A 19,583-nucleotide genomic window follows, 5' to 3' on the forward strand; every position below is an offset into this window, starting at 1 on the left:
AAAAAAAAAAAAAAAAAAAAGAAAAAAAAAAAGGAAAGAAACTGTATTCCTCATCCTGTTGTTTTTGCCTTTTGAAATCCTATCAGAAATCATAAATTCTTCATCTTTCACAAAATACCAACCACCTCACTCTCCTTCCTGTCTCCTCTCATTACTCCCTTATGCAATGGGTGCTTTTCTCAGATGTGTTCTCCTAAGAGATGTGGGGTGGTGGTAGGTAGGTATGTTTTTGCTTCCAAAATAATGTTATCTTGTACACTGTAGGATGTTTACTGGCATCCCTGCCTTCTACCCATAGGTGGCAATAGCACTTCCAAATTGTGACAACCAAAAATGTCCCTAGATACTGTGAGATAGTCCTTGGGAAACAAAATTGCCCCCAGTTGAGGACCATTGTTCTACAGCAGTCCTGTTCAATTGAAGTATAACACAAGCCACATATGTAATTTAAAAATGTCTTATAGCCATGTTTTTAAAAAGTAAGAAGTACATGTACAATAATAAATATAATAGTAATATTTTATGTGATGTACCAGTTAATATGAAATGTAGTTCTACCAAAACAATAAAGTTTGTGTTTAGTGGGAAACATTTAACACAGCTTTAGCTTGTACATTTATTTTAAAATTTCAGAAATTCAGTTCTGCAGTTATACAGGCCACATTTCAGGTAGCCACATGTGGCTAGTGGCTATTGATTTGGACAGGGCAGGTCTAGAGTTTCTCAGTTGTGTAATCAAAAGTGGACAGTTTTAATTTGTATAGTTCAGTAGCCAAAATGTAGAAATGGGTATCTGTCTAGTTACCTGGGTGATCAGCCTACAATGATCACTGGGGATGATGGAATACAGTCAGATTGTTCCCCACGTGCCCCATTAGCAAAACATGCCATTCTCCCCAACATCACCTGATTTCTTTCGCATCATCCATCCACTCAGCAACTTCCTCTCTCCACATTTTGCTTCCTCCCTACTCCTTTCTACATTTTGCTTCCTTTCTACTCCTCTTTCCAGCTAAATACTATATAAGCAAAGAATTTATAAGACTTCAAATTTTTTTTTTTTTTTTTTGCCAACTGAAACATAGGGAACCTTAAAATAGGGATAAACATGTGAAGTTCTTACAGTAGAAATTTTAATTGGCTATATGTTAGAACAAAATCTTTATCAGGAGTAGGAAGGCTGAAATATGTTATTTTAAAACATATTTTGTCGTGAAGGGATATTCTGAAGATATAAAACTTATATATAATGATTTTTTATGTCAGAAATAAATGTGAGGCTTTCTATGATTCTCATTTGTTCAGTAATTACTCAACAAATATTTATCAAATGCTGACTATGTCATGCATGTTCCAGGTGCTGGGAGTAGAGTAGTGAAGCAAATGGAGTTCTTGATCGCATAGAGCTTATATTCTAGTGGGAAAGAGTCAGATAATAAGTAAAAATAAAAAATGTCAGGTTATGGTAAGTGCTATGAAGATTAAGACAAATTATATCAGGAGTGCCAAGAGAAATAGAGATAGGATTGCTATTTTATACAACGTGTTAGAGAATTGTTCTTTTAGTAGAATGATTCTCAGACTGGGGTCTGAGTGGGCCAGGGTATGCACATCATGATAGAAAAGTTTCATATCTTCCTGAAACATCCAATTTTATTCAGAGATATCCTTGGGAGCAGATGATTTTTAGTGAATATGTCGTGGTTAGTAATACTCCTCTGAATTTTAAGGATAAAGCGGTAGACTTTGAAGATTGAGTTGACTTATTTCTGCCTTTAGTTCTGTAGGCTCCTGAATACTCAGGTTAGGTGGCTGAAAAGTCTGAGAAGCACTGCCTTGGTATGTCACTGTCTCGAGAAGTTTCAGAAGAAAATAAGAGCAGGACAGTGTTGGTGGTGTTCACATTGGTCTATCCAGACTCTAGCACAGTGCCTGGCACATAACTGGGGAGGGGAAGTGGTGGCCAATATATTTAGCTTGAATAACCCAAAGTAATGTAGGAAAATATAAGTAAGTGAATGAAGCACAGGAGTGCTTTTGGTTGGATGTATGTAATTACTCAAAATATCTTTGTTTCTGCTAGAGCCTTATGAGATATGTAGATAGGCCTTAGCCAATAAATGATCTAGACCCCAAATTAGAGGATTAGAAGTTGAAAGAAAAAAGTGGCTAGAAATTCAGATAGTGTTGGGCTGGCTCTAGTAAAAAAAAGATCTTAAATAACTAAATGTCCTTTTTTATTACTAATCTTAAGACTTCTTTGAAAGTGAACTTAAAAACATTTCCATGACTTTTATAAATGTCCAAGAATTGATCTATATATTTAACCTTTGATCAAATTTGTTCAGATTTACAATAATTATAGCTAATGAAAGAGGGGGGTCGAAATGGATCCCATTCACTAAGTAGTTTTAATTTAAAGGGAGAGAATCCGGAAAATATAAATGCTAATGTTCAAGATGATTGACAGAAAAATGTAATTTAGTAGTCAAATAACGTTATCTTTTAATGGAATGATAGATCTGAACCCCACTGCAAAGGAACAGGTTAAAATGCTTGATATTATTACAATTGACAGTAGTAGAAAAATAAGGTTATTTAAAAAACAAATGAAAGACTTCCACTTCTAGGAAAATTGAGTAGATATATTTTTCCCTATTCCTTTTGCTAAATACACCCAAAAACCCAGGATGTTACATGTGAAACAAACATAAGAAGACTCTGAAAGGTAGAGAGAGAAAAATTGAGATTGAGTGGCTAGGGAGCTTGAGACCCAAGGAACAGCATGATTGTTAGTTCTTTTTTATATTTCTTGCGACAGAGTCTTGCTCTGTTGCCCAGGCTGGAGTGTGGTGGTGTGCTTTTGGCTCACCGCAGCCTCCGCTTCCAGGATCAAATGAGTAGCTGGGATTATAGGCATGTGTCACCACTGCCAGCTAATTTTTGTATTTTTAGTAGAGACAGGGTTTCGCCATGTTGGCCAGGCTGGTCTCGAACTCCTGGCCTCAAATGATCCACCCATCTTGGCCTCCCAAAATGCTGGGATTACATATGTGCATTACTGCGCCCAGCCAACTTGGTGGTTAGTTCTGTGGGCTCAGGTTCCCCCCCTGCCCCACAAGACCCTGTCAGGAACCTGAGCTGTGTTTTGCCTCATATGTACCAGACTTGGAGCTAAAGAACCCAGCAACCTGGAAACCCTAATAGGCACAAACAAAAAAAGCCTCAACAGAAGGTGCTCTCTAGCCAAAGGGGCAGGAAAAGGGCATCTCACCAAGACAAAAGCTGTTAGACTGTACTTACTCCTACTCCAGTCACACACCACAGAAGAAACTGTGGCCCCACCCTACCATGCCAGTCAAAGACCATGCCAGGAGCCTAGATTTCCACCCTTCCCAGGTTGTAGCGAGGCATCTCAGCGTCCTTGCTAAGTGGTGTCAGAGTTGGAGTAGGGAGCCAAGACTTTTATCCTAGCCAGGCAGTAATGAGGCCCCTCCCATGTCAGTAGAGAACACATGGAGAGCCTCGACTTTCACCCCATCCAGCCGTAAAAGGCAACCCTTCCTTTCACACTGGGGTGGTATCAAAGGAGGCCCAGTGGAGAGTCAAGGCTTTACCATCATGTAGTAGCAAGGCCCCCTCCGTGGTGTCAACACCATGTGACCATGTAGGGGAACAATAATGAGACAGTCCTACCCCTTCTACCCAGGGAGGCATCAGCGGAGGCCTAGGGGGGTGCTGGAACTCCCAACCCTGCTGAGAAGCAATGAGGAAACCCCTCCCCACTTACATGTTAGTGGAGGCTGAGTGGGAAACCTGAACTGACAGTAATGAGACAGCACTCCCACCCCCCACCCACTTTCTCTGCTAGTGTGGTGTTAGAAGAAGAGAGCTAAAACAGGATTAAATAAGATCCAGAGTGTCATAACATAATACCTAAAATATCCAGGTTTCAGTTGAACATAATACATCATACCAAGAACCAGGAAAACCTCAGCTGAAAGGAGAAAAGGCAGTGACAGAGATTTTAGAATTATCTGACAAAGATTGTAAAGCAGTCATCAAAGAATCGCTTCAGTGAACAATTATAAACACATTTGAAGCAAATGGAAAAATAGAAATCTCAGTGAAGAAAAAGGTCTCCTCAATGCAGATTTGAAAAACTTTACTCTCTTTCAAATAACAACAAACAAAAAGCTAAATTAAACAGTTCTCTTTTTTGGTTTTCTCTTCATTCTTACCACCCTAAAGAAGTTGTCTTTAACATCTGTTTTCTTCTCAGTTTCTTTATCTAATGTATCTACAAGATTTTACCTCCTACATGACTCTGGAATCCATCCATGAATTAACCACGTGCCTTATTCTAAGTTACAGTCTCTGCAGTGGCCTCCTAATTGTTCTTCCCACTTGTACTCTGGCCTCATTCCAGATACACCTTCACACTCCTGCCAGAGCAGTCTTTTCAAAGCTCTCATTTTACCACAGCACTCTCAACCCCCTACCCACTTTTAAAAATATTTAGTGGATTTCCATTGTTCTTAGGTTAAGGACCCAAATTCTTAAAACGGTTTTCAAAGCCTTAGGCAGTCTGGCTCCATCCTCATCCTCCTCTCTTTTCTTACACTTTGCCACACTGATTTCTCTTAGATCCCCAAACCACTGTGATCCTTTCTGCCACAGTTAATTTGCATGTGCTAGTCTGTCTTTCTGAAATACTTTTCCCACCTCATTTTAGTTAGCTTCTACTCGTTCTTCAGATCTCAGCTTAGGGGTTACTTTGTCAGGAAAATCTCTCCTCGTCCCTAATTTCCTGGCAGGTTCTTTTGCTATACTGTTTTGTAGAGTTATCTTCTGTGTCTGTGTTTCCCACTTGAGATGCATGACAGCACTGATTGTGTTTTTGCTCAGTGCTATATCCCGAGCTGCTACCTGACACATATGGACACACCAATAAATATTTGTTAAATGAATGAGTAAATCTCTCTCCTTACCTTCTTTATCCAACTTTTTAAGAGTAGTCAATACTTTTTTGCTTTCTTTTTGTCCCTATTGTTACAGCCATAGGTAGTCTTTTGCTCTTTAATTCTGGACCATGTAATTATATAATCAAACTTCTGCTTCAGTGTTTTCCCACTTTCTTTTGTTTCTTCACAGAAGTCTGATTGTGTCATTACTCTGCTCAAAAGCCTTTCCCTAAGACCTGAAACCATAAAAATTCTAGAAGATAACATTCAAAAAACCCTTCTAGACATTGGCTTAGGCAAAGACTTCATGACCCTGAACGCAAAAACAAACACAAAAAAAAGAAAGATAAATAGATGGTACTTAATTTAAAAAGCTTCCGCACAGCAAAAGAAATAATTAGTAAACAGACAACCCACAGAGTGGGAGAAAAGCTTCACAATCTATACATCCGACAAAGGACTAATATCCAGAAGCTACAAGAACTCAAACAAATCAGTGAGAAAAAAACAAGCAATGCCATCAAAAAGTGGGCTGAGGACATGAATAGACAGTTCTCAAAAGAAGATATACAAATGGCCAACAAACATGAAAAAATGCTCAACATCATTAATGATGAGGGAAATGCAAATCAAAGCCACAGTGCGAAACCGCCTTCCTCCTGCAAGAATGGCCATAATCAAAAAATCAGAAAGTAATAGATCTTGACGTGGATGTGGTGAAAAGGGAGCACTTTTACACTGCTGGTGGGAATGTAAGCTAGTACAACCACTGTGGAAAACAGTGTGGAGATTCTGTAAAGAACTACAAGTAGATCTATCATTTGATCCAGCAATCCCATTCCTGTATCTATAATGAGGAATAGAAGTCATTATACAAAAAAGATACTGCACATGCATGTTATAGCAGCACAATTTGCAATTGCAAAAATATGGAACCAGCCCAAATGCCCATCAATTGATGAGTGAACAAAGAAATTGTGGTATAAATATGTACTACTCAGCCATAAAATTGAATGAAATAACACCATTCACAGCAACCTGGATTGAATGGGAGACCATTATTTTAAGTGAAGTAACTCAGGAATGGAAAACCAAACATCCTGTGTTCTCACTCATAAGTGGGAGCTAAGCTATGAAGATGCAAAGGCATAAGAATGATACAGTGGACTTTGGGGATTCGGGGGAAAGGGTGGGGGGGTGCTGAGGGATAAAAGGCTACACGTTGGGTGCAGTGTACACTGCTTGGGTGATGGGTGCACCAAAACCTCAGAAATCACCACTAAAGAACTTTTTCGTGTAACCAAACACAACCTGTTCCCCAAAAACCTATTGAAATAATTTTTTTCAAAGCCTTTCCCCTTGGTCAAAAAAGAAAAGTTCTCCTTAGCACACCAGCCTCTTCCAGACTGACCCTAGACTACTCAGGGATACCTTAGGCGCAGGAACACTGAGTTTACTTGAGTCCATTGGCTGTATATATTTTTTCACATTGGTTTTTTTCTTTGCATCTTTGAATTTTGGAGTTCCAAAGGCTTGATGGTCTTTTTACTGTGAGCCATGAACTAGTTGAATGAATTAATTCTGCCAAGCAAATGGACATTAATTCTTCCAGGCTTTTTTTAAAGGGAGTAAAATCAATCCCATGAAGAAAGACTGACTGCTACGCTACTGGTATGCCAAATATCAGGCATATCAAGTAACAATATTTTTTAGTATAATTATTAGATATAAATTACTATATCTCGCTTTCAAAAATAACAGCTAGTGTTTCAAATTTTGTTCATCTCAGCTGGGTATCATGTATACATTGCTGATTTTTCATTTCATGAACATTAAGTTTTTTGTTTCTGAAACTTAGTAAATTTTATCCAGGTATAAAGTGTAGGATTTTAATTTTTGTAAATTTTTCTTATTTTGTGAGGCATCAAAGACCTGTCTTATCTCTCCATTTATTTCATCCCAGTCATTCCTGCTCTATTCCATTATATAATATCTTGCTTCTCTGTTTCATCAGGTAAACCTGGGATTTAAGGGTGTAATTAAAACATTTCTGATAGGAAGGTTGCTTGATAAAGGTTAGTCATTACCTTGCAGGGTCGTATTTCTTGGAGAAGTCACCAAATCTGATTCTGGCTTTCAGCTTTCTATGTCAAGAAACTTAATCATGTTTATCAGATTCAGGAAGACTAATTACCTAGACTTTACAATGTAATGAAATTTAAGCCAGACTAGCACTTCGTTTACCTAGAATGAGAATTACGAATGTGGCCAAGACTGTATAGTCATTTCCTCTGATTTTTATTACCCTTATAAGGAAATCTTTTTTTTTTTTTTTTTTTTTTTTTGAGATGGCGTCTCGCTGTGTCACCCAGGCTGGAGTGCAGTGGCATGATCTTGGCTTACTGCAACCTCCGCTTCCCAGGTTCAAGCAGTTCTCCTGCCTCAACTTCTGAGTAGCTGGGATTACAGGCATGCACCACCACACCTGGCTAATTTTTGTATTTTTAGTAGAGACGGGGTTTCTCCTGTAATCCCAGCACTTTGGGAGGCCGAGGCGGGTGGATCACCTGAGTTCAGGAGTTTGAGGCCAGCCTATAAGGAATTCTGTATGAAAAGCCAAATTATAATCAGAACTCTTTAACAGTATTCAGATTTGGAAGAAAAGTCTAACCTGTGGAAACCAGTTTGGATGTGGAACTTCAAAATAAAAATATATGTATACATTTATTTTTGTGTTTGGTACTGTATTTTGAATTTATGTCATCTATGAAAGTGACTTTTAAAGTAGCAGCTTTAATTAGGTACTTGTCTCTAGAATTAACTGCATCTCTTGCCCTATGTCAAGTACCTTTATATGTCTGATTTGGTTAATAACTCTCCAGATTAACTAAATTTGTTCACTTTATACAAATTTGATCAGAATATTGATTGTTCTTCAGTGTTATAGGATTATTTTAGTTTCTCTTTAAATCAACTTGAATAACTCTGTAGAGTTGGCCAGTATTCATTAACATCCTGATTGATAATGGCATGACGGTGACTGATTTGTGCCCAGCTACCACACCCAGGGAGCTGCTCTCTGGCAACCACTCTTTCTCTCTTCCCTTCCTCTTTTCCTCCCTCTCCTAGATAAGCTACCATAGGGAAACTTTCAGTAGGCACTGTGACCCCTTGACTTAATGTTTTGGATCTAACATTTTGCCCTCTTTGTGTTTTCTTTCTGTTACTAATCTCAGTGTAGCACAGCTGTGGTGGTGTAACTAACTCTCAGATTGATTCCAGACTTCAAAATTACATAATTTGGAAAAAAACTGGCCAGAATAGGGAGACAGGGATGGGCTGAAGGAACTGAAATTGGTTCTAAGAGTAATACCCCTTTGGGAATAACTAGAAGTGTCAGGGATAATTCATTGTAACATTTGATTTGTATTTGTGATACTTACGCATGTAAAATATGAGCAAAGCAAATTTGACTAAATTAAATTCTGATAATTTTATGTTAGTCTTGGTTCATCTATAGCTATATAAATAATAATACTGTTTAAGTGTTTTCTCTATTTTATGTAGAGAGTTTCTCAGGTATTATTTTCCTAGTACTGAAATGTGTCTTTTTTCTTTCTTTCTTTTTAACACAGTTCTGAAAGATTGTTGTTGCTGCCAGGTGGTAGCCTGGAGATCAGTGATGTTACTGAGGATGATGCTGGGACTTATTTTTGTGTAGCTGATAATGGGAATGAGACAATTGAAGCTCAAGCAGAGCTTACAGTACAAGGTATGTAAATATTTACTGTATAATTTTAAAATCCTGTGTACTTTCTGGGTCTGCTAATTTTTAAAAAATATTAACATGGTCGAGGCAATACAGTAAAACAATTAAAAGCATAACTCCTAGACCAGACTGCTTGGGTTTAAATTCTAAAACTTATGTTTCCTAGATATATGACTATAGGAAACTTATTTAATTTCTCTGAACCTCATTTTCCTCAGCTGTAAAATGGAAATAATAAGAGTATTTACCTTATTGGGATTGTTTGAGGGTTAAAAGAGCTAATACTTGTAAAACCCCTGGAATAGTGACTAGAATATTGTAAAAGCTCAATGTTAGCTATTGTTATTATTTTGAGTAGTAGTAGTAGTAGTAGTGACAGGAAGGGTATGATCTGGGGCATCTGGAAGATTCACTTTTCTTCTTTCAGGATGTTTTCTGATGAAGATGTCTCTATTCTATGACCCCGAATTATGTTTCTCCTCTGTGTTGGTGTCCTTTTTTTTGGGTGAACAGATCACCCAGGAAGGAGCATACTGTGCCTCTCAATATAGCTTGGTTTCATGATTTGGTGTTTATTTTCCTCTGTTCATACTTCTGATAATTACTGCAAGGGTAGTTGTTCTTCCTTTTTCTCCATACTCTTCCCTTTTCCCCTTGTAGGTTCTCTGATTCAGACGTCAGAAAATAAAGATGTCATGTATACGTAGTCTTGTCTTTATCCCCATCTCCTTTGCCATTCCTCCATATGGAAATGTACCCTCAAGTGCTGGCTAGAGGTGATTAAAATGACCAGAGGTCACTTTTCTACCTCTTCTTCCCACCCCTTCGGAGCTCCCAGATTGGTAGCTTTCAATTTAGAAAGACTGCTCCCAGTGCTGTTTCTCCCTAAGAGTTAGGAGTGCTGTTTCACTCACTGTAGTCTCTGCTCACTGCAGCCTCTCCCTCTGTCACCCAGGCTGGAGTGGAGTGGCACAGTCTCTGCTCCCTGCAGCCTCGACCTCCTGGGTTCAAGGGATCATTGTGCCTCAGCACCACAAGTAGTTGAGACTACATGCATGTGCTGCCATGCCCAGTTAGTTTTTGTGTTTTTGGTAGAGATGGGGTTTCATCATGTTGCCCGGGCTGGTCTTGAACTCCTGGGCTCAAACGATCCACCTGCCTGGGCCTCCCAAAGTGCTGGGATTACAGGCATGAGCCACTGTGCCTGGCCAGAGAAAGGTATACCATTGATGAGCAAACTCATGAATTGGAAGATTACATTGAGTAATTCTCTGAGAATACAGCATTAAATGATAAAGAAAGATAACACATGGAGTAAAATCTAAGAGATATGATAGGTACATGTAGAAGGACTATCTAGATAAATAGATATCTTAGAGGAGAGAAAGGAAGAGGCAGATATTTGAAGAAATAATTAAGATACATTTTTCAGAATTTTAGACTTGTAGAACACCTTAGACTAAAAGGACTTACAGACTGTTAAATAGGTGAAAGAAGGAAAAACCCACCTTGAGGTCCATTTACAGTAACATACAATAATATATAATTATATATACAGTAACATATAATATCAAAGACAAAAAAATTCTAAAAGTGTCCAGTGACAAAGAGCAGATCACCTACAAAAGGAAAATAATTGGATTGAACCTAAGTGTTGATTTGAGAAATCTGGTATCAAGAGGACAATAGAGTAATCTTTTTAAGGTGTTAAAGGACATTGAATACACACAATCTATATGCATCCAAAATGTGAGGCATAATAAAAATTATCACATAAGACCTCTGAAGGTTTGCTACACAAACATACATTGAAAACACTTTTGGAATAAATACTCAATAAAAGATATATCTGGGAAATACTGCAAGAGCCTTTTAAAACAAAGGGGGAGTTTTAAAACAGCTCCCAGATTCCAGATTCTTTGACTATCCTTCTGAGAGTGGTGGAGTTTATGTCTCTTGCTCTTGAATCTGGGCGGGCTTGGAGCTATTTGGATCAATGGAGTATGGCAGAAGTCGTATGTGACTTCTGAGGCCTTTAAAAAGTTATGCATTGGTTGTCATACTTGGAGAGAATTTCTTTAAAAAGAAAAGGCAGTGCAGATTTTTCCTGGCTCTCTTGATGCTAAGAATGTACAATGGGGAAAGCATAGTCTCTTCAGTAGATGGTGCTGGAAAAACTGGATAGCCACATGTGGGAGAATGAAATCAGACCCTTATCTCTTATATACACCACACACAAAAATCAACTCAAAATGGATTAAACACTTAAACATAACACCTGAACTGTAAAACTACTAAAAGAAAAGAGGGGAAAAGCTTATTGACATTGGTCTTGGCAAAGGTTTTTTGGATGTGACCCCAGAAAACACAGGCGACAAAAGCAAAAATAGATAAATTGGATTGCATTGAACTGAGATGCTCCTGCCAGTGATGGAAACAGTCGGCAGTGAAGAGACAACCTATGGAATGGGAGAAAATATTTGCAAACCAATGAAAACAGAAGAAGGAAATGATGACGAGCAAAAATTAATGAAATAAAAAAAAAAAAACATTCAAAACAGAGAATGTCAGCAAAGCCAAAAGTTGGTTCTTTGTAATGCATAACAATATTGATAAATCCCAGAGAAGACATACATAATTTGACAGAGATCTTTATCTAGACCCCGGGTTGTCAGAGTACTGCTTGTGGGCTAAATCTTCCTGACTGCTTGTTTTTGTACAGCTTGTGAGCTAAAAATAGTTTATACATTTTTAAATAGTTGAAAAATATCAGAAGAATAATATTTTGTGATACATGAAAATTTTACGAGATTTCAAAATTTATTGTTCATGCAGTCTTACTGGCATACTGCCACATTCATTCATTTATGTATTGCCTATGACTGCTTTCATGCCACTACACAGGAGTTGAGTAGTTGTGACAGAGACCATATGGCTCACAGAGCCTAAAATATTTACTGTCTGGCTCTTTAGAGAAAAAGTTTGCCAATCCCTGATGTAGGTTCTACAAAGAACTACAGATCGGTAAGATAAACAAAGAGAAACCAATAGAAAATGGGCAAAAGACTTGAACATCGACCTGGAAGAAGATGTCCAGCTAGCTATTAATATTTGAAAAAGTGGTTGTCATCATTAGTCTTCAGAGAAATGCAAATAAAAACCACAGTGGGATATCACTATATTCCACTAGAATGGCTAAAATTGAAAAGCTTAACAAATACCAGGCATTGGTTAGGATGAAAAACACTGGGAACTCTAATGTACTGTTGACAGGAGTATACACTGACACAATCACTTCAAATTCTGTTTGGCAGATTCTATTAAAAACTGTACACTGGCTAGGCACAGCAGCTCATGCCGGTAATCCCAGCACTTTGAGAGGCTGAGGCCGGAGGATCACTTGAGGCCGGGATTTGAAGACCATCCTGGGCAGCATAGTGAGACCCTATTTCTACAAAAAATGAAAAAATTAGCTAGGCATGGTGGCATGCACCTGTAGTTCCAGCTACTCGGGAGACTGAAGCAGGAGGATTGCTTGAGCCAAGGAATTTGAGGTTATAGTGAACTATGATCGTGCCACTGCATTCCAGTATGGGTGACAAAGCAAGACCATCTCTAAAAAATAAAAACTTTAAAAAAAAAAAAACTGTGCACAGAAATACCCTATAATACAGTAGGTGTATTCCTAGGAGTATACTTACGAGAAATGTATAATTATATGCCCCCAAAACCATGGACAATAATGTTCTTACTAGGAATAATTCAAATGTCCATCAAAATACAAATGTAGGGTAGTCTTCCAGTCATATAATGGCAAATTATCAGCAATGGAAATTGACAGATCACTGCTACATTCAACAATGTGGATAAATCAGAAACACCCTTAAAGAAGAAGCCAGACACAAAAGAATACCTACTATATATGTAATTATATTATTATATATAATTCCATTTGTGTAAAGTTCAGAAACAGACAAAACTAATCTGTGGTTTTAGAAGTCAGAATAGTGATTACTTTTGGAGAAGGGCAGAGTAGTTACTGAATGTTGCACAGCCCGGCTTCTGGTGTGTTTATGTTCTGTTTCTTAATCTGGGTGGTAGTTACAATTCAAGCTGTATCGTTCATGTATGCCACGTGAGATCATCTCTTTTCTTTTTTTTACTGTTTACAGATTAGAACTCATAATGTGCAAAAACATATTTGGAAAATTTTGTTTTGAGCCCTGTCCCATAACTGAAAGCATTTATTTTTCAGATAGGGAGAGTAGATTTTGAGAAATAACTGGAGATAGATATATATAAATACAGTCATACCTGTCTGACTTCTGTTATTTTTTTAAGAAGTTATAGCTATAGGAAATGCCATAGTGAGTGCTAATGTAGAAAAGGTTGTAAGTTCATTTTTCATCTGTTAAATGTTTCAGATTTATTGTCTTATCGTTAACTTCTGGAGTTTCTACACATGCAGTGACGTGAATTAGCCCATCATGTATTTCCTGTCATCTCAGATTGTTGATAACACTGAAAATGGGTCATGAGGGTTTTTTAAAACAGAAACTTTTCCTTTTTTTCTTATAACAGTTACAATAGACTGTGATACACATGTCCTCTCCCCCACCACCAAAAAGAAATTTTTCCATTTGTATTTTTGCGGAACAAATTGATAAATTCTAAATTGGCTACCCTGTTGACATTGTAAATACCTATAACTAATCTACCACTTAAGTTTTAAACCTGGCTGTCTTTCCTTAAGCCACAGCCTATGTCACTCTACTTCTTTGACTCTTCTGCTGTACTCTTATCTCTGGCCACATTAAGACATTGATCTCCCCTTTTCTCTCAGTCTTTGTGATTTCACTTCCCTTTACTTCATGATCAGTTACAGTATTCTGCTGTCATTCATTAGAACTCTGAGTTCTCTTGGCTTCGGGATAAAAAGCAAATTCCTTATGTCTGCATACAGAGCACATCCAGACCCTTCATAGTCGGCTTTTTCAGCGTTAAATGGAGTTAACACAGAGGAGTGACTGAGAACAGTCTTGCCCCCGTGAGCCTGGATTCCAGTCTCAGCTCTGTCACTTAGCTTTGTGAACTTGGCCAAGTTAATTAATTTACCTGTGTCTTTGTTTCTTTTATCAGTTGAATGGGTTGTTATAAGGATTAAACACTTTTCTTTTTAGAAGAACCAGCGTAAAGCACTTTTCTTGTAGTAATAAAATTGGAAACTCATATGTGATGTTGTGGGGAGAGGGGCAACAACAATTTCTGTCACCAGTTCACTACACAGGACGTCAAAGGGGTGACAAGGAGCTGAGGGAGGAAAAGCCAGGAAACTTTGAGATCAGCAGAGAGAGTCAAGCGGCAGAAAACAGATGTTGAAGCTGCGATGACCAGCATCATTTGCTTAACAGTCAGGGATTTACCATGATAGCTGGGCTTTCATTGGGTGGTTAAGTCTACAAACAACACCTTTAATTTATACTTTCAATTAAAATTCTTAAAATTAAGGAAGTGGTAGAGCTTGGAAAGTTGTGAGATTATAGAATTTCTGAAAGTCCATTAGACAAGCCACAGAATGGGGCGGGGGAAATAAGCCAGGCCACCAAGAAGGCTTCAGAGGTCCCTGCTGGCCCAGGGACAGATGCCTGTAGCATCCAACGTCATAGCGAAAATGATCTGCTTTCAAAAGGCAGAGGATTTCAGGGGAGAGTAGAGTGGAACTGGTGGAGACAAAGGCTCCCCATCCCCCCCTCAGGTTTTGGTAGGACTTTTAATTTAACCCAAGGACATCTTTCAACTTTGAGAATAATTCAGCCCTCAAGATTGCCTCAGATCTGTTATGGCTTTGCATGTAGCAGCAAGAATGTTTAGTATATAATAGATAAAAATTTCATCCAAAAAAATTTAAAATAAAGATTCTTACAACCTCCCCAACACAAAGTCCTGTTCTAAAGTTAACCAGTCACTTGTTCTGTTAATACTTGACCATAGACTTACTTGGAAACTAGATCGAAAAGACTGAAACTGAATCTTCACCCCAAAGTGAAAATGAAATAAACTGAGTAACTTAAGGCTTACAGCATATAGTTTAGGTAAAATGGGAAGAAAGGGGAAGAGGAAATGGAGGTGCCAGAAGCAAAGCTGAGTGACAGAACGCCTTCAGTCAGGGTAGATGTTATACAGGTTGTAGTGGATCTACATATGGAAAACCTCCATATGGATTCATGTGCGTATGTCTGGAGGCACCAGATCCCTCCATGGCAGATGTAAGAACGGGAAGCCAAGGGAGGAGGCCATTCTTGCCATCCCAGTCTTAGAAGCTCCATGTTGAAGACAAGAGTGGCATGTGGTGGGATGATGCCTGGGTGCCCAGTGGCACTGAAGACATAGTCTAGAGACATACTCAGTTTGGCTCTGTGATCCACACTCATCTGGGCAACCCCTACCTCCCACTCCCGGGTCACCTCCTGCTTGCCTAGCATAAACTTAAAGGGCTTATTTCTGTCCCGGGAGGAATCAAATTTCTTTCCATCTTAAAGCATACCGGTTTCTGGAAGGTACCCGACTCCTGGGGAGATGATCTCCACCTTAGCTCCCAGGGCATCGCGGATGACGGGTGGGCAGGCAGTGTGGACTGAGAGGGACCGGTCAGTAGTTCCCCAGCTCTGCCTTGTCCCTGCTGTCCATCGTCTGCACACCTGGGCACCCCCTTATGCCCCATCCTCCACTAGGATTAAATTCTTAGCACTTTCCTCCTAAATCTGGAATGGAGATGGAGTCCTCTTTACCAAAGTAGTTTTCTGAACATGCTGTGCTGTTTGATAGCAATGTTCTTCTGTGTCCCCTTACTTCCAACTACAATTTCCTGATAGACCTTCAAGATTAGTTTACTTGACCCCTCTGTGAAGCTTTTCTTAACCATCCCCTCATAATTGGTTTCTTAAAATAGGTCTTCTTACTGATTTGTTTATGTGTCCTCTTCAACTCCTACCAGACTGGAGTTCTTATCGACAGGAACTGATCTTACTCTTTTTTAAAAATCATAGTAGATTATTAACGAATGAAATGAATGAACGAAACTTTAAATGGAAATTGTTAAATGTGGCACCGGAATGACTTGATGTTTGTGGTTACTTTACTGTTCATGTTTTCGTTTGTACTTTGTTTTTCATGGACTTCTGATATAAAAGAAATGAGATTAAAAGAAAAATCTTCTGAAAGGTTATTCTGGAGGAAGATGAACCATTACCTCTACTTATATAATCGAGGTCATAATTGCCATCCTCACATGCATACATGTTTACAAGCAATTCATCAGTTTTATTCATTCCCATTTTTGACCTTTTGATGCCTTCCATAAGCCAACATAATATTAAAAAAAAATAACTGAAGCCATTAAAGGTGAACTTTCCTCCACTTGGCTGCCATCTCTGCTTTAAAAACTCTTATGCATTTATTACTGTCATGATTCAAGGCTAAGTGCATTGATGTCTTTAATCCCAACTCCATGAGATGCTCCACTACTTTGACTCGACACCACTGTGTTATGCTGTTTCTGTTTTTATTTCTTTGCCCATTCTTTTTGTTTTGCCTTCATGGGCATCTTTTCTTCCACTTGTTGATTAAACTATTAGTGTTCCACAGAGTTCTGTTGTCAGCCTACTACTCTTCACACTCTACCTGCTTCTGGTTTCAGGTATAATTTACATACAGTAATACCCAGATTCCCAGACCAGACCCCTTGTCAAGCTTCAGACATTTCCAATTGGATGTCCCACAGGTACCTCAGAAATCACATGTCCAAAATTGAACTTAACGTGCTTCTCTCATAATCTTTTTCTTCTTTGATTTTCTTTATCTTGGTGGTGTCACTGCCTACCTTTTTACCTGTGCTAGACACATGCAAATGATTCTTGATGATTTCAGTCTTTTTTCTTTCCACATTCAGTTCATTAGGTTCTCTTTCTCCTTGCTTTCACTCCCCTGATTCAAGTCCAAGTCATCTCTTACTTACATTACTGCAGTAGCATCCTAAACTGATTTCTCTAGTTCTAACCTGGTCTGTCCTCAAAACCACTCTTTACAGAGTGGCAAACGTGATTAAAATTCTTTCATTAAAAACTTGGAAAAATGATTGCAGTGATATAAATGGTACTTATTAATAAGAACAAGATTAATATCTGTTAAAAAAAGGGGGGGTGGAAAACATAGTTTGCTTACAAAATGAGATGAAAATGGCCAGCTGACCTGAAAAGAGTTCAACCCCACTAACTGTATAAGAAATACAGATTAAAGTAGCCCATTTTGCCTACTGATTGAATTTAAAAATAATAACCCACTCTTGGCAAAATTGTGGTAATAAGGGGATTCTCACACACTGCTGGTAGTGGTGCAAATTGATGTAACCTTCTTGGAGGGCAGTTTAGTAATCTTATCAAAAGCTTTAAAACTCACACATTCATTGACCAGCAGTTCAGTTCCATGTCTGATCATTTGTTTTGATGAAATAATCAAGGATGTGTGCAAAGATTTATGCATGGAAATATCCATGCAATGATGTATATTTAGTGGCAAAAATTATAAACCACTTAAATGCCAAAAAATAGGTGATTGGTTAAATGAAATAGCCTATCTATATATCAAAATACAATGCTTCCTACAAAAATCATGTTTTAGAAGTCTCTTAAATGGCAAGATAAAATACTTTGGGTATGTTAAATGAAGAAAAGTAAGATCCCAAAGCAACATGTAAGAAGTATGATTTGTGCCACAAAGTTATGTTGTAAATTGGATCAGATTCTTTGACTTTCTTATAAAAATTAGCCTCATACCAATTTATATCTTCCTGTTGAGGCCTTCTCCCTGTAATTTTCAGAGTACTGGATGTTTACTTATCTTGAAGGGGTCATTTTTCTTCTAAGCTCGCAAGCAGAGAGAGAACTGGATTCTGAATCTGATGAGTGCATGTTTGCCATTGCTTCTCAAGTTAACTTAATTTCAAGGGCAACCACTAGCTACTTAAAAACACCATGCAGTTCTTTTGCTTGTACTGTCACTGCTACCTAGAATGTTCCTCCTTCCACTCCCTTGCATGGCTTTCCTCAGAAACCTCTGAAACTTGACTCCTGCCTATTCCTGTCGGTTGTACCCTTCTTCTCCCCACCTCCTTCCAGTAGCTGTGCATTAAGTGTGCACATATGTTTTGTACATTATCTGTCTTGTTTTACCTATCACATTCACATTTTCCCCCCAGTTTTTGTATCCAGTTTCTACCCTACTGGACTGAGTTACATGAGGACAGGACTGGATCTTGTCAATCTTTAGATCCTTAGCACGTAATGTAGTAGTACCTGATACTGTACTCTGTACATCTTAAATACTGTACTCTATAAGTACTGTACTCTGTACTTCTGGATAAGATATCTGACAGTAGGCCGGGCGCGGTGGCTCAAGCCTGTAATCTCAGCACTTTGGGAGGCCGAGATGGGTGGATCACGAGGTCAGGAGCTCGAGACCATCCTGGCTAACACGGTGAAACCCCGTCTCTACTAAAAAATACAAAAAACTAGCCGGGCGAGGTGGCGGACGCCTGTAGTCCCAGCTACTCGGGAGGCTGAGGCAGGAGAATAGCGTAAACCCGGGAGGCGGAGCTTGCAGTGAGCTGAGATCCGGCCACTGCACTCCAGCCTGGGTGACAGAGCGAGACTCTGTCTCAAAAAAAAAAAAAAAAAAAAAAAAAGATATCCGACAGTAGATTATAATCCATTCTTTTATACTATGCTGTCTGTATTCAGAATATTTCAGAATTTCACTTTACAAACTTTGCATTTGTTAAAGTATTACTGTAAGAAAATTCTTTACAATTGCTTTATAATCCTTTATTGGGGCCTGAATCATTTTGGATTGATTTGCAGTTCTTCTTAGATTTTTATTGCATCAGTGGTCATGTTAGCTTTCAGATAAATTCCACATTTTACAAGCTTGAAATAATTTCCTAATAGTTATGTAAATTTATTCTGAACCACAATAGCCTCATTTCCATGGTTACTAACCACCTTCAGAAGAGAAATTTCAGATATTCTAGAAAAGACCAGAAATATCCATGTGAAATAAAATGAAATAATATAAAGTTAGAACTCAGATTTATGTGGAATACAGATGCATGATTTCTGACCCTGAAAATGTTGCAGATAGAAGAGCCATTCACAGGCCTGAAGATTCTGCCTGTTTGCTGTTTGTGCATTAGGCAAAATGCAACCTAAGAAAAACTCAGCTGGATTGTGATTTTTGTTACTAAAATGACCCCAATGAGGAAGCTTTGTGGGACAAATAAGCAGAAGTCATGGTGCAGAACTGGATTTGTGGTGCCACTAAGAAATTAACATTGTGCTTCACAGAAGGAATGTGGTCTCATGAAAAGAGGTATGTTTTTTGGAAGCATATCTCTGATTCCCAGCCTCTGGCAATGTGATCTTGGCACATTAATTAATTTACTTGAACCTCATTCTTCCTATTTGTAAAAAAGGGATAAGAGTCCTTCTTTGTGATGGTGTTATGAGGAAGATCCTTGATGCAGTGCCTGGTGCATTATAGGCATTCAGTAAATGTACCTCAGCTAATGTCCCCAGGGCTCAAAGAATCTTTGCTTTCTATCTAAGCCTTCTTCACTTGATTCTCTGGTTTTTTATTTCTTTTTTGCCTTCTAAAGGATTCTGCTTCCTCCTTAGATTATTCAGATTGACATCTTAGATAACTTTCTGTTTGCTTTTGTTCCGTGCCACCAGCCATCCATCAGATGGCACCATGTTTTGTGGTCTTTGAGCCAAGCCAGCCACACCCCATTCCTCATG

The 19,583-nt window shown here is 38.5% G+C and overlaps 1 protein-coding gene across 4 annotated transcripts in view; it reads left to right on the plus strand.

The window, feature by feature from the left end:
* The window catches only part of NEO1 (neogenin 1), a 261,042-nt gene that overhangs the window by 83,263 nt on the left and 158,196 nt on the right, over positions 1-19,583 (plus strand). For all 4 annotated transcript variants that reach the window (XM_025390047.1, XM_025390048.1, XM_025390051.1 and 1 more), the window contains one exon: positions 8,600-8,736. In XM_025390047.1, coding sequence (XP_025245832.1) covers positions 8,600-8,736 — 137 coding nt within the window. The remainder of the gene's footprint in view (positions 1-8,599; positions 8,737-19,583) is intronic.

This window comes from Theropithecus gelada, chromosome 7a, assembly GCF_003255815.1.
Source record: "Theropithecus gelada isolate Dixy chromosome 7a, Tgel_1.0, whole genome shotgun sequence".
Lineage (NCBI taxonomy): Eukaryota > Metazoa > Chordata > Mammalia > Primates > Cercopithecidae > Theropithecus > Theropithecus gelada.